The following is a 14539-nucleotide window of genomic DNA, read 5'->3' as shown; positions in this document are numbered from 1 at the left end:
ACAGCACACAGACAGTGGAGCAAAGAAGCTAAAAACATCACAGCTTCAGTGATAAAGAAAGGTAAGAAGATACAAACTTTCACTAACCACAGTAATATAAGTGACGTACAGCAGCAGCAGCAGGAATCTCTCTGTCATCAACCAGGGTATGATCAGTGATCAGTGTAGGGTTATGAAAGCTGAAGTGAAGTTGCCAGTGACGATCATGTGGAAAACAGCAATACAGTACAACAAGCTAAATAAATCTAGTAGTTATATCAAAAACACAGTGTTAATATGCTGCATTAATGAACACAGTGTACAGTACAGAGTCAAGTGTGGTCAGCACAGTGCTCGTTGCTGGAGATGTGTGCAGGGGTCAGTTTACAGACTTAAGACTATTGTTAGATTTCATGTGTTTCCAGCCTTATCAAATGACCTGTCAAACTATAGCTGATAGGGACAAATAATTGTCTCCAATTATAGCAGTCAGTCACTTTGTATTTGATCATTTAACATTCACAATAGAACACTGAGTAAGTTTAGGTTAAATTATAAATATATAAATTATAGCAATACTATGGTATTGTAAACAGATGAGGCTGTGGCTGGGGGCACATTTCTAGCACCATGTTTCACATACTGCAGATAAAGAAAACTCTGGAGCATCTTGATGTTACAGACAGAGATGTTTGGAGGACCCAATTATGCCAGACACAAGGGGTTTTGAATGAAAAAGTTCTTAATAGCAGAGGAACATGGCAAAAGACAAAGTAAAAGTAAGTTTTGTTTAAAAAGCAAAATGACAGAATATTTAGGGGACAAGATTTGATCCTTGTGGGACTCCCTACAGTACAAAGGATTTACAGAGTCACTAGTTTCTTAACAAAGCAAAACAAAAGTTTATCATCCAAGTCTAAGACTAAATCCATATACCATATCATAAATCTTGCCACTCTAGTTTTGAAGGCATTTACATAAACTGTAGCTGCAGTCAGAATGAGCCCTGTGTCTCCAGCGACATACTATTAAGATATATTCAAAGTGAACTATGCTACACTCCTGGCAGTGGTTACTGAGCAGTGATTGCTGAAACATCTTAAGTGAGTGACAACAGCCCTGCATGTTGTCAGCAGCACTGAGTCGTCCTCAGCCCTGATTTACACTCCGTCACAGAAAGCTGAGCCTGAGATCCATTCCTGAATGAGGGAGGAGGAGGCTCTGGAACGAGTAACACTCCTACACATTATTGGCTATAAAAAGCAAAGCCCCTTGGCGTTCCATATGCTAGTCAACCAAAACATGTCAATATTTCCCTTTCCATGTAAAAAGCCTTAGGTTATATAAAATTAGGGGTAATTCTTCAATTTGTCCTCCTTGAAACAAATCTGGCTACTTATGCAAGTTGTAGATGTTGCTTATTTGTCATTTTTGTGGCAAAGGTAAAAAGACATAGCGATATACTCTGGCATAGGGGAATAGGAAATAAAAAGATGAATAAGAAATGACAAAGAGGGAGAGGAGCCCACACTATATATGGCATGCCCGCTATTTGTGGAAGAGGCACAGAAAGAGAAAGCGAGAGGCATTTACAAGTGTAATTCCCATGGCCCAGTGAGTAGGATGCATCTGCATACCATCACATTTATTATTGCAAACTGTAAACTTGTGGACATGATGCCGAGGTGTAAATCACCCCTGAAGGTCTGACAGAGTTTAGAAGATAAGGTTAATAATATTCTACTTTTTTCTTATTTTTAGATCAAAACCAGCAAAGTCTATGCATTAAGTATTAGTAGTAGATCCTGTCGGTCTGATAATCCACATCTTGATGTGTTGCTTTTTCACTTCTGCTAAAGATTCCTATTGTGTCAAAAAGTAGCATGAACACATCAGAGATTCACTCTGTTGCAATGGTGGCATGTTCCTTCACTGTCATGACCATGGTAACACTAGTTTATTTTGAGCTCCATACAGTACAGTATGCTGCTCAGCTGACAGAAAACTACACTACAGACTTAATGTTGAAAAGAATCCCCTCACGGTATACGCTTGGGTTTCAGTAATTCTTGCTCTGTGTCTGTGTATGAAAATGATTTAGCTATTTTGAATAAATGAACATAATCTAAGTCAAGGTACAAACTAATTCTACTGATGTGCTGATTCCAGTTAGTCTTGTTTCTAATCTGTTTTACTTTATCATATCTGATGACAACTCTAAAAACCTAATTTCCGCACAGGGATCGTTAGCTATGTGTTTTCTTTTCACACTTGTGGAAGCTTCTCTGCTAATTATGGAGGCTGTAAGTAAACCTTCTCCAGGGGAAGACCTGGAGATGGAGAGACACATTTTGTTTTTTATTTTTGGTTAGAGGAACATTACACTATGTATAGCTTTGAAAACTGAGAAGAGGGCATCAGGGGTTGAGGAGACAGGGAAACTTTTGTCCTTGTAGATCACGGGCATTGAGGAATGAGGGGTTGAATACCAGGCAGAGCACAGGGGCAGAGCTGTGAAGTTCCTGCATGTTTCTCCACAGCCAGATTTTTCTGTTGGATTCCTTTTGGTTCATTTTAAACATACCTGCCTCTACAAAGTGTGTCAGAACAGCAGAGAACAGAGGGAAGACGCCACTGAAGACGTTTTTCATTCAGGTACAGCAACAGAGCTCTTAACTCAAAATGCTCACCCTTCTGTTCTGTTTAATTGGTGGTACAGGTTCATTGCTGAGTCTATAAATCGAGCTTTATACACAATGAAGCATCTTGATTATAATGATATTTAGTTCCCTTTAGGGATAACCTGCTGTTTGCCGAGTCTCAAAATTTCCATTAAGATTCTGTGAAAGCTGATCAAATTCTTATATATTGTGCATGTTTGCATGCTAAGGGTAATCATGCCATCACAAACTGACATATTAACAGTATGGATTGTATTAAACCTGCAAGAAGCAAAGTTAATGCTAAATATTTTCAAATCAGTTTTTAAATGAAGTTCTGAATCTTCAGAAAATACTATACTTTGAATTTTGCGGGAATAGTCTTTACATGTGAATCTATGTTGAAAGAGCATGGATTCAAATTAATTACAGCTATCAGTGGTGCCACCTTTCATCAAATTTAAAGAAAGGTCTGAGCATTAATAGATCAACATGTTTTTCTGACAAAAGGTTTTTTGATTATGTTTATAAATGTATTTTGAATTAAGTACACATCACCTCCATGTCATTCTTTCTGCTGATAGACAGTGAAAACTATCAACCAGACCTCCGCACTGACAGAAAGACTGAAAGCTTCAACCAGTGTACACACAGCACCTACTAGGAAATGGGTAATTTGGTATGATGGTCCTCTTCCTGTTTATTGCCCTCCTTCTATCTGATTCTGTCTGGCTGTGTATTCATGTGGCATTTGTTGCTATTCCAGATAAACTAAAATTAATAATGTGGCCACCCCCAACTTACTCTTGCACTGTTGCACTGTCTTCTCCATATGTCGTCTTGTCAACCTGTTTGTGTCAAACACCACCTCCACCACTGCACACATACACACGCCTTCATCACCTCATCCTCCCTGTGTCTGAAACCCAACTCAGCCTGATGACAACTCGGTCCAGCTTGAATCTCCTTGTCTTGGTGACAACCCTGTCAACGCAGATGACGATGCAGTCCAGAAGAGTCACAATGGAAAGCGCTGTGGGGATGAAGAAGACGGTCACCTTGTCTATCACGTTGGCCTTGTGCTGAAAGAAAGATGTATTTAAATCCTACATATATCTTGGCTTGCCTTTTTTACTTGTCCTAGCTTTGGTGTGTTGATTTCTAACATGGAAACATGGAGGCAGCTTTGTATTCACACCACCAGCAACTCCAGAGAAATAGGTTTCTGGTACAACATTCACTTCACTGGCTTCACAGGTGCAAATGTTGCATAGAGGGAAAGCTTTGGGTAACACTTCCTGATTTCTACACCAAATTCTTTTTCAGCAAAAATGTTCTAGTTGGTGATTTATCGCTGCCAACAAGTTTAAAAGTGGTTTGAATACTAAGCCAGTGTGAGTTTGACTGGAGGGTTTTGTGTATCATTGGAGTGTAGTTCAACTGCAAGAGACTTCTTTTTTATTACTTAAAAAATATTTGTCTTGTGTTCTGGTGAAAGAAAAAAGGGGAAACTATTCATTCCTATGTATCTGTCTTTCCCAGATGAGGCTGTCTCCACGTTGGGAGCAGGAGCCTTTGGAAAAGTGCTGAAGTGTATTGATAGAGACACGTAAGCCTCAACCTTGACCATAGCTTCTAATTATAGGATTCACTGCTTAGATATTTTATCTTTCTAATGAATGGCTTGACCGTTGAGCCGTTTCATATATGTTCACCAGAAATGAGCATGTTGCTGTGAAGATTTTGAAGAACACTGAGTGTTTCGGCGAAGTTGCGATGTCTGAGATCACAGTGCTGGAAGAGATCAACAGCTTGGATGACGACAACAGATTGTGAGTGTAGCTGCAGCAGACCAATAAAGTCCTGGATGTCTTGTAATTAAATAAAACTATAATAATTTATCCTGACATCACCAATAAACGTGGTTATTCATACGTCACGCCTCATGTTTATGGACTGCTTCTCTTTCTCTCCTGCCAGTGCCTGTGTGAGGATGCTAGACTGGTTTGAGCACAAAGGTCACATCTGCATAGTGCTCGAGTTGCTTGGCCCCAGCACCTATGAGTTCCTTCGACAAAACAAGTTCCTGCCGTTCAGTGTGGAGCAGATCAGACACATGGCCTTTCAAATCTTCAGAGCAGTCTGCTGTAAGTTTACATTTACATTTACATTTAGTCATTTAGCAGACGCTTTTATCGAAAGCGACTTACAAGTGAGTAAGTTAATTGTATTTGTGTTTAACAACTTTTCTACCAGCCGTAAGTCCACTGACACCTGACTCAAACGCAACTCATGGCAACAGTGTCACCACTCTGAAACTTTCCTCACACACACTAATTAAATTAATAGTTTAAATTAATAGAGAAAAAACTATTAACAATGGTAATTCATGCTGGCCATCTCACTTTGTTGAATGTTAACTTTTAACAAATGCACAATTACAATGTATGTTACAATGTTTTACAGTCCTTCATCGTAACAAGCTGACCCACACAGATTTAAAACCAGAGAATATCCTGTTTGTCTGCTCTGACTATGACCTGGAGTACAACAATGAGACGGTAAAAGTGTTTTAGTGACTAAAACTTTAAAATATTGATATTATAATATATTGATCTGTCATTTAAACACTTGTTTAGCACGTGTTTGTGTGTCTCAGGGGTGTGAGGTGAGGAAACTGAGGAGTCTGGATGTCAAAGTTGTGGATTTTGGGACCGCTATATTTGACCATGAACACCATGAATCCCTAGTTTCAACACGCCACTACCGAGCTCCAGAGGTTATCCTGGGTACACAAACAATTCACATACACACATATTAAAAGTGTCGCCACAAGAATTAATGTATAATGTATTTTCTTTCGACCTTTGTGTGTTTATGTTTAGATCTGGGCTGGAACCAGTCGTGTGATGTTTGGAGTCTGGGCTGCATTTTAATGGAGTTTTACCTGGGACACACACTCTTCCCAGTATACACACACACGTACACACACTCTCTCTCACTCTCAAACACACATAAAGGAAGAGAGAAATAGTAGTATGTCCTTCTGACCTCCCTGTCTCTTAATTTAGACCCATGACAGTCAAGAACATCTAGCCATGATGGAGAAATTCCTTGGACCAATCCCCTCCCACCTGCTAAAAGAGACACGGTAACAGACCCACATAGACATTTATTATTTCCCCACAGTCACTAAAGTTCCACAAGGCTCCAAGGCAAAAAAAAAATAAATTTTTGATAACAAAATGAAAGAATAAAAGATTTATCTGCAGGGAAACAACAAAACATGACAGCAGAGACAAGTACTGTGTCCATCAGAGTCCATGGTAATAGAAGTTTTTAAGGTTATGTTAGATGATATAGATAACTTACTGTAGCCTCTCTGTTTATAAAGGATTTTTTTAAATGTGTTTTTCATAATTACATATAAAGTAGTGGTGGGGTAATAGCAGTAGTAGTATAAAAAAATAATCCTGTTCATATCTTACCTGCTACTAACTACTGTGTAATTCATGTTTATTGTGTGTGTATAGAAAGCAGTGTTTTGCGCACGGCGAGCCTCTGAGCTGCAATGAGCAGAGCTACTCTGATGGTTACATTGAGAAACACTGTAAACCACTCAAGGTACACAAATTGGCCAATTAACTATTAGGTACGGGTGGTTAAAAAGGAAAAGCACAGTAACTGTTTGTCTCTCAGCAATACATGCGCTGCGGCACCGAGGAGGAGGTGCAGTTGTTCGACCTGCTCACCTGGATGTTGCAGTATGATGTCACCAGACGGATCACAATGGACGAGGCGCTGTGGCACCCATTCTTCAACCCACTGAGGACACAGAAGCATCGGTGCAGCACAGACACACACGTAGTTTTGGGCTAATTACTTGTCAAAAGTAATATATTACATATTAGTTATTACTGTTTATTGAATGTAATTAGTTATATTACCTTACTTTTGGCTGGAACCAGTCCTGCGATGATTACTAAGACAACTTTATGTTTTTTTCTTTCAGCTGTCACCTGTCTGTATATTTCTATACATTTCATCTACCTCAGGCTGTAACTTTACTCATCTGGATTATTTTTTATTGATGTCATGATAATGGAGAGCATTCCTGTTCATTTGAAATACATTTTTTTACATCCCTGCATGATTAAACACTCTGCACGTCATTGTCAAAAGTCAAGTTGTAGTGCAATTTACGTCACTGATTCTTATTCATCGTTTTAATAAAGACTCAGCATTTTTCTGTGTCTTAGTTTGTTTTATACAATAATGTAATGCTACTGCATGTAGTGCAGTGGGGGCCTGGTGCAAAGAAAAGTCGACTTGTACAGTAACCAGAAGGTTCGGTCCCACATTGAATCATGTTGGGAAAAGTGAAATATCTGTGTTTCAAACCACTATGATGCAGTTACATCTTTAATACCAGCTGTTTCAGTGGAGTGTTTAGTAGCCACAGACTAGGGTGGTGGTGGTCAACTTCTGCATCGACAGCCTCTTAGTGAAACTACCCTAAATAAACAAAGGCAAAAAAAAATACTTAGTAGGGAGCAAAACTGCTGTTGAAAGTATTGTTGTTCTCTCATTTTAGTTTTTCAACTGAAGTAAGTGTCTAAGAAACTGAACATTAAACATTACATTGTTTCATTAAGCTGTAGGTAAAATTGAAAATTCAGAGATTTCTATAACACAGCATTACACAGAAAAAGTAGTAGTAGCAGTGGTAGTAGCAGTAGTATACTATATATAGTAGACCAATTTTGGAGATGTGATTGGAGTGTTACTCTGGAATTAATTTTGTGATCATAATGTTACTATTTTTGAAGAAATAATGGCCAAAACTATAAAAACAAGAAAGACGCTGAATTATTTATTCACACATTTGATGTATCTTGTCCCAACTTAAAACCACAGACCCTTCTCCATTGTAAAAGAAGAAAAGACACTGCTCAGTGTCTGTCAGCATGATGAGACAAACAAAGGTACCTTGGCTTTATTTCCAGCTCAGGTGATTGGACTTTATGAATTCACTGTAGTCCTTAATGCTAAAGTAAATGTTGGCTATCTAAGCCCACATAGACATTCCAGACATCATTTGGTATAACTGCTTTGTTGATAAAGACTTCTGACATATAAAGCGAACAATATTTATCAAGACTCAAGCAGCCGAGGAAGTTTCCATGACTGAGTAGTTGCCCAGCTATAAAATATTACATGTGCAAGCAGCCACTTAGATAAATAGCAGACTCATCTACTATCTCAAACCCATCGGTTGAAAGCTACTAAATCCCATGGATGTAATAAAGCTGTATAAAACAAAGTGAGTCAGAGAGCCAAGTTTATGTGTAATGCCATGGGTTCCAGGCTGTCTCATTACCATTGCTGTGTGTTATCTGTGATTTATCATGCTTAATTTACCTGGCACGGAAGAGATGTCACAAATCTAAAGACAAAAAGAGTGGGTTTTTTTAGAGAAGAGGTGGGACTAAAATATAAGAGAAAGAGTTGCTTATTTTTTAGTGATAAACGCACAGTGGTGGAAATTTCTACCTTCATGAGTTGATGAGACTTTTGATGTGTCTGCTTTAGAACTGATTGAGAATTTTTTGTTCAATGTGTGGGATACCTTTCTTTCATAAGTTAGCTCACCAAAACAAGATCTGGCAGATCTTAAATTCTAAATCTTCAATTCCTATAATGTCCAAATGCATGTTCAAATCAAAAATATTGATGTGATGATGGTTAGAAGGCATATTGTTTACCACCTTAGCTTTTAGTAGGCTGGTTTTATTAATTAGATCTAAACATAAAGTATATCTAATGCTGATGGCAAAGACATATTACAGTCATTTGGACAAAAATCTAAGTTAATATAGGGGACGTACGTGTGTTTACCATTGTATTGTATTGTATTGTTATAGTACACCATCTAATCATTGTTGACAAAATGAAGGTTCGCTTTCATCCAACAATTACACACAGCCAAGACATGTCAAAAAATAACCCTGAATTGTTTTTGAATGCCACATGCTTGTTTGTTTAATGCCAACATATATTTACAAATGCATCCGTACTGAAGACCTGAATATAAATAGTTAGCAAAACAAAAAATGGAGAGAAAATTCTTTAATATTTTAAATAATTATTAGTTGTGGGATTTGGGGCACACTGGACTGAGAGCCCACAGCGCTGCATGGCAGCAAAATAAGTCTGTTGCAAAATGGTGCATGTGTGACATATGGACAAATCTGTGTGAATTATGTACAGTTATCACTGTACGTTTAGTAATTATAACTTGGACTTCTGTTTTTATTTCTAAACTGTAATCCAGTCTAGGGTATATAAAAGCATTTTGCAAAAGCATCATTTGGTGTCTCTAATCATTTCCCAGTTTCTTTCACATGCTAGTTGTAGCAGATAGCGGCACGGTGTGAGACTCATCATTACAGGTAATTGGCTGAGACTTTGAAGGGTTGAGGGCATCACCACCAGAAACACATGATTGAGTCAGTACAGGTGGCTGCAAGTCACTGTCTTTGACATCTGGTGGTCCAGAAGTCAATGAGCAGCCATGTTTGAAGCAGGAAAACATGGCTGCTAACTGCAGTCGCACCTCCTTTTGACAGAAGGCATATACTATAGGGTTGATGAGAGAGTTGGTCAGTCCCAGTAGCCACAGATAATTCTCTAATACACCTGTGAGTTCACAGCTTTTACACAGAATGTGCACTATGCACACCACAAAGAAGGGGCACCAGAGGACTGAGAAGCAGCCCACAAGCACTGCCACCATCTTCAGGGCTTTGACATGACTCCAGTAACCGCTCCTCAGTTGCAGAAGCTGGTGATGATGCTGATAATGTTGATGGCCATGGTCGTCAGCTGTCCTGGAGCCTGCTTGTCTAACTTGGCTGATCTGCTTCTGGTGGCTGCAAGCAATCCTCAGGATGTCCAGATAGATGTAGATGAACACAGAGAGGACAGGAAAGAAGCATGCACTGAATAAGATGATGATGCCCACTTCTTGGATGACAGAGAAGAAGGCACAGAAGCCACTGTACCCCTCTGTCTGCAGCTGCTGCACCATGACTGAGGGACAGAGGATATGCGTTATTACACTGTTGCTACATCCCCAACACTAACAAATGTTGAATGTACTGGTGTCTGTGGTGGTACAGCTTTAGTTACTTCATAAATTAGATATTTTTAAGTTTACAAGTCTCACCTGGCAAGAATCCTACAGCAAGAGAGCTGATCCACAGAGCCAGCAAAGACACAGCTGCTGTCCCTTTCCCAGAAAGCAGGGAATATCGTAGGGGCATCTTGATGGCTGCATAGCGATCAAGTGAGATCAGGAACATGGACATGATGGATGCCGTACATGGCGATGCGACAAAGGCCATCCTCATCAAACACCGAGTCTTGCCCTGAGCAGAAAGCGTGGTGTTTGTTGGAGTGTCAATAGCGGTGTGGTTGTGCTGGTTCTGAATTGAATAATTGTAATTGAAATCCTCTGTGGCCAGGCCGGTAATACCTACACCCACCAACGCGTCAGCTAGTGCCAGGTTTAGTACAAAGCACCAGCTCTGGCTGCTCTTTTTGAGGAGCAGCTTAAGTAGAGCAGCTGCCACCAGCAGGTTTGTGGAGATGATGAGGCAGGCAGTGATGCTCAGGATCACTCCCATCACATCGCGTCGGGTTGCTGGTTTGTTGTCTACATAGTTAGGTATCATGGTAGCTGAGGTCTCAGTGCCCACTGGTCCAGTCAAATATGACATGTTGATATGAAACGAAATTAAGGTAATTTACAAAGCCTGTGTGCAGTTGAGATTTGTTGACACTGCTTCAATGAGAATCAGTGTGTTGCTGATTGCCAATCACAGAGCTAAATGTAGGAAATTCCAAAAAAACAGATGCTCAAAAACAAACTACGTTTAAACTTTAAGAAAAGTTGAGTCTGTGAAAAAGATACAGGCAAAATATCAAAGATCATATCAAAGATCTTCCTGCAGCTGATAAACATGTGCCTGCTCTCAAGTAGCATCAAACTGTTTTGATAAAGAACCTCAAAACCTTCTTGTTATGTTAATCCAGTGTCTTATTATATTTCCACGCTGATCAACGTTGAGTGGTCCATAAAACGTTTATTCAAACTCAGTCGTCTCGTGTGTGTCCTTAAGATCCCTTCAACAAGTGCAGAAGGACAGAAACACTCACAGCATTATCAGCAGATCTCACTTGTCTCCTCCCCTCATACACACACGTATAGAGCCTACACACACACGCACACACACGCATTGAAAGAGCGAGAGCATAAAACACACAAATACTCTTCCACTACTCACCTGTTGCTGTTATTGCCTCCATAGGATTGACCAGTGTCCCAGCTTTCTGTCTGCTGGCCCTCTAAAAAAATATTATTGTTAATGTAAAGCAGAGTACCAAATCTTACACAACTGGTAAACCGATAAATAACGTTAGTTAATAAAATAAGTGCTAGCCCTTAGATAGCCTTTTTTCTTGCAAGTTCTTTTTCAAGTGTATTTCTGGGTTCACTTTTTTTTTTTTATCAAAGTTTCCCTTCAGATTTGTAAATGCAAACTAAAAATGTAGAATAAGTGCATGGAAGTGTAATATCCACAAAAAACATGTGCTGACATAACATACTTCCACTGATGACAGTGACAAATAAAAATACTAATGTGCTATTAAAACCCCTTCACATGAACCTGTTTTGTCTGAACTACTGACGGTTTTACCCCAAATCATTCATCGATATAAAACCCAAGCAGTTATGAGCTGAAGGGGCTTAGGTAAACTCTAAACCTGTTGGCTGTCGTCCTGTTGTGGCCCTAGAATCCCTGGGAGAGACATCTGGCATGATGGGACCATTTTCCACCAGGATACACACACAAATAGATCTGGCTAATGACGCTTCCTGGCCGCACACACTCAAAACATCATCTGGCGTCACACCAGCTTCTTACACTAGCTGCAGCTACAGGATTGAGAGAAAATATTTCTAGAAAAACGAGAAATGGAGCATCCCCATCTAAAATTAAACTGGTTAATTATTAGTCTTGATCGTGTCCGAGCCCATGATTTGTTGGCTTGTCTTAAGAAGTTTGAATTTTAATGTACTGGCACAAGGTAATGGAGCTTCTAAAGAGTTTTAAACACTTCTACACTACACTCCAAGCCAGCCCACAGCACCAGAGCACAGTTTCACTGGGTTCAACATGAGTTGACATCAATCTGAGAGGGAAGATCCTCTTTTTATTACCACTCACGCCCCCTCCCTCCCAACAAACCAAAACTCCAACACACACACAATGTAGGGATGTTATTCACCCCTGCTAGACCTTTCAGGACCTTTCAAAACAAAGCGTGGGTCAGCAGTAATTGTGCACAGGGCTCGGCAGCACCCAGGGAGCCTCGATCCTGTTTACACCTCTGCCAACGCCATCCTCCACTAGCTGTGACGGATTCTTGTGACTCCACCTGCGCTTGGGAATTGGTTTGAAGGAGCATCTGGGTGTTTTAAAACAAAGCGAGGACTTCTCCAGTGTTGGAATCATAACAAGTCAGGAAGCTCTTCACCTGTTTAGGATTGTTAAGGTGATGGTGGTGATGTCTGCAGCAGAGTTTGAGTGGTGTCAAAGTTTCGTGACTGTAAAAACGAGCCAGTTCAATCATCTTTTCATGTATATGTAGTATGTGATGTAGTACACTGTTAGACTTCATGTGAGTGATATTGATTACAACCAGATTTAACAAGAATTTCTGTTTTCTTCCCTCAGAGCAGATGTAGTACAATTATAATTAGATCATTAAGACTGATAAACTTTAGTTTGACCAAAGTTTATTCTAAACATTAAAAATGTATTAGGCAGGCATCACATTCAAACATTGCTGTAATAACAGCGGTTCAACTGCCTTATTTATAACTTTCGCTTAAAATTTAATAGTTGTAGTCAGGCCCCATGTTGTAGAGTTTTATGCAGGTTAATGTGATTTTATTAAGTGACTTTGTGTTAACTGTGCAGTCATTTTAGCCACAGCTGTAAAAAAGGGGAAGCTTCACAAGAGATGAGGTTAACCAAGAAGTTAAAAGTTGTCTTTTAAACTGTTTTTTTTTTCTGAGGAAATGCTTTAATTAATGTGTAAAGTAAATGCTTAATGTACTGGTCAGAAATGCATGTTATTCCCTGTGTCCATGTACCAGCCACAGTCAACAGGTGGGTTTGCTTAAACAAGTGTACTTTTTACCTTTCACGTCTGATCTGTGGTTGACAGCCTGAAACTGACGGCATCTGTGACAGTGTCAGAGTGAAGATGTCTTTAAAAAGACGGCTGCTGTCCATGTTGTTGTGCTGTGTTTACTGCGTGGCTTCGCTCTTCTGCCTCCACCCAAACCGCAACAACTGCTTCTCTCTGGGAGCTCGGTGAGTCTGTGTGTGTGTGTTAATATATTAAAATGAAAGAATCTTAAAGTTACAGTGACTTACATCCTACATACCTGTGATTATTTTAAAATATATATATATAACAATAGGGGAAGTAGATAACTAAATATTTAGTCTTTGTATGCATACATTTACTTCTAACAGACAGTGGAAACTTTACAGGATGAGAAAGAGAGAGAAGCAACAAACTTATCTTTCCACTTGCATTCACCTCCCCTAGGAATCTCGTGTCGGTCGTCCAGCAGTTTTACCAGCGTGTCATTCGACTGCTGCGCACAACTCTGTGATCCTCAGCCCCTCCTGTGTTTGAACCCTGAACACTGACCCTGTCCTGTTGCTGTGACACTCTCGCTGTTGTCAAAGATGTCCCCCAGTAGTGCATTGCCAGTTAAAAAGAAGAAGAAGAGGAGGAGGAATGATGTCACTCCAACCTAGGACAGTAGAGCTCCTATCAAGTTGAGCCATCTGCCCTGACGTGTTCACTACTGTATTTCTTTGACCATACAGCTGAAGAGTAAATTACAATGACTGCTTTTGTACTAATAATGGTTAACATTGTGGATATTTGCTGTGTGATGAGCGAGGTGCAAGGGACATTGACAGACCTCTTCTTAAAGTGTTTTTAGGTTTTACTATGAACATGTCAGCTCCTCTGTTTATTGCACAATTAATGAACAACGAAGAGCACGGAAATAAGCATGTAACAAGGAGGCTGGTGGTTGAAATTCCTGCACTTGCTAGTTTGTCAGAGAAGGAACAACCTTTCTTTCCTTTAATTACAGATAAAAAATCAGTAACTCATGTAAAGATGCTTTGTGGCTGGTGGTGACTGCTATTCATAGTGAAGCTTGGGACTGGGTCTACAGCCGTAACTGGTCTAAAATATACCTGAGGATAAACAGGCCTGATTAACCTGAGAGTACTAGCACTGGCAGCAATAGGGTATAGAATTAAGGAGCAGTCCCAGTAGTTGTGCTGCAGTGGTCTGTTCAAGTTTTGGTAGACTGAAATTACATAAAACCATTTCTTACTTTCATTATGCAGATACTGTTTTGGTTTTGTTCGTGCAGCTTATGAGATTTGTACCTCTATGCTATGTATAGGGAAGGCAAAGTGCTGCTCACAGCAACAAAAATGTGACATTTAAAGTGCAAAAGCAAAGAAAATACCACATCAGTGAGTTTGCTTGTCAAGAAAAATAAATGATGAGATGTTTGTAGCTGTATGAACAAAAACTTTGACATTTTGTTTTGACGAGGATCAGATATAATTTTAGTTGGAATGCTTGAGTGAAGTGAATGAGCCATGAATATTCAATGTTTCCTGAAATCCTGTTGTACTCATTTTGGTGGACAATGTTGCTTTTTCACACTTTTGTATGAACAGAGTGATGATACTCTCCCTAGAAGATTAACTGTGCCACAGAAATTG

General features: G+C 39.6%; 2 protein-coding genes across 3 annotated transcripts; one reads left to right on the top strand and one right to left on the bottom strand.

Annotated features, from left to right (window-relative positions):
• Positions 1-2492: 2492 nt before the first annotated feature.
• Positions 2493-6518, top strand: LOC113171011 (dual specificity protein kinase CLK4-like). The gene is made up of 12 exons (XM_026373362.1): positions 2493-2634; positions 3224-3318; positions 3575-3734; positions 4182-4248; positions 4358-4471; positions 4620-4786; positions 5106-5200; positions 5299-5428; positions 5525-5607; positions 5711-5790; positions 6173-6263; positions 6339-6518. The coding sequence occupies exons 2-12, from the start codon at positions 3307-3309 to the stop codon at positions 6516-6518; spliced, it is 1179 nt and encodes a 392-aa protein (XP_026229147.1). The 5' UTR covers positions 2493-2634; positions 3224-3306.
• A 997-nt stretch (positions 6519-7515) lies between these two features.
• On the bottom strand, positions 7516-13576 carry LOC113169625 (glucose-dependent insulinotropic receptor). Of its 2 annotated transcripts, XM_026371192.1 has the most exons (5): positions 12912-13573; positions 10988-11048; positions 10181-10398; positions 9868-10069; positions 7516-9731 (listed from the first exon to the last, which is right to left on the bottom strand). In XM_026371192.1, the coding sequence occupies exons 2-5, from the start codon at positions 11007-11009 to the stop codon at positions 9040-9042; spliced, it is 1134 nt and encodes a 377-aa protein (XP_026226977.1). In that variant the 5' UTR covers positions 11010-11048; positions 12912-13573; the 3' UTR covers positions 7516-9039. The 2 variants fall into 2 exon arrangements, with proteins under 2 accessions (XP_026226977.1, XP_026226976.1); XM_026371191.1 differs by having other exon boundaries at positions 9868-10398; positions 12912-13576.
• Between the last annotated feature and the right edge of the window lie 963 nt (positions 13577-14539).

The sequence above is a fragment of the Anabas testudineus genome, chromosome 14 (assembly GCF_900324465.2).
Source record: "Anabas testudineus chromosome 14, fAnaTes1.2, whole genome shotgun sequence".
Lineage (NCBI taxonomy): Eukaryota > Metazoa > Chordata > Actinopteri > Anabantiformes > Anabantidae > Anabas > Anabas testudineus.
This window is presented reverse-complemented; position numbering and strand designations above follow the sequence as displayed.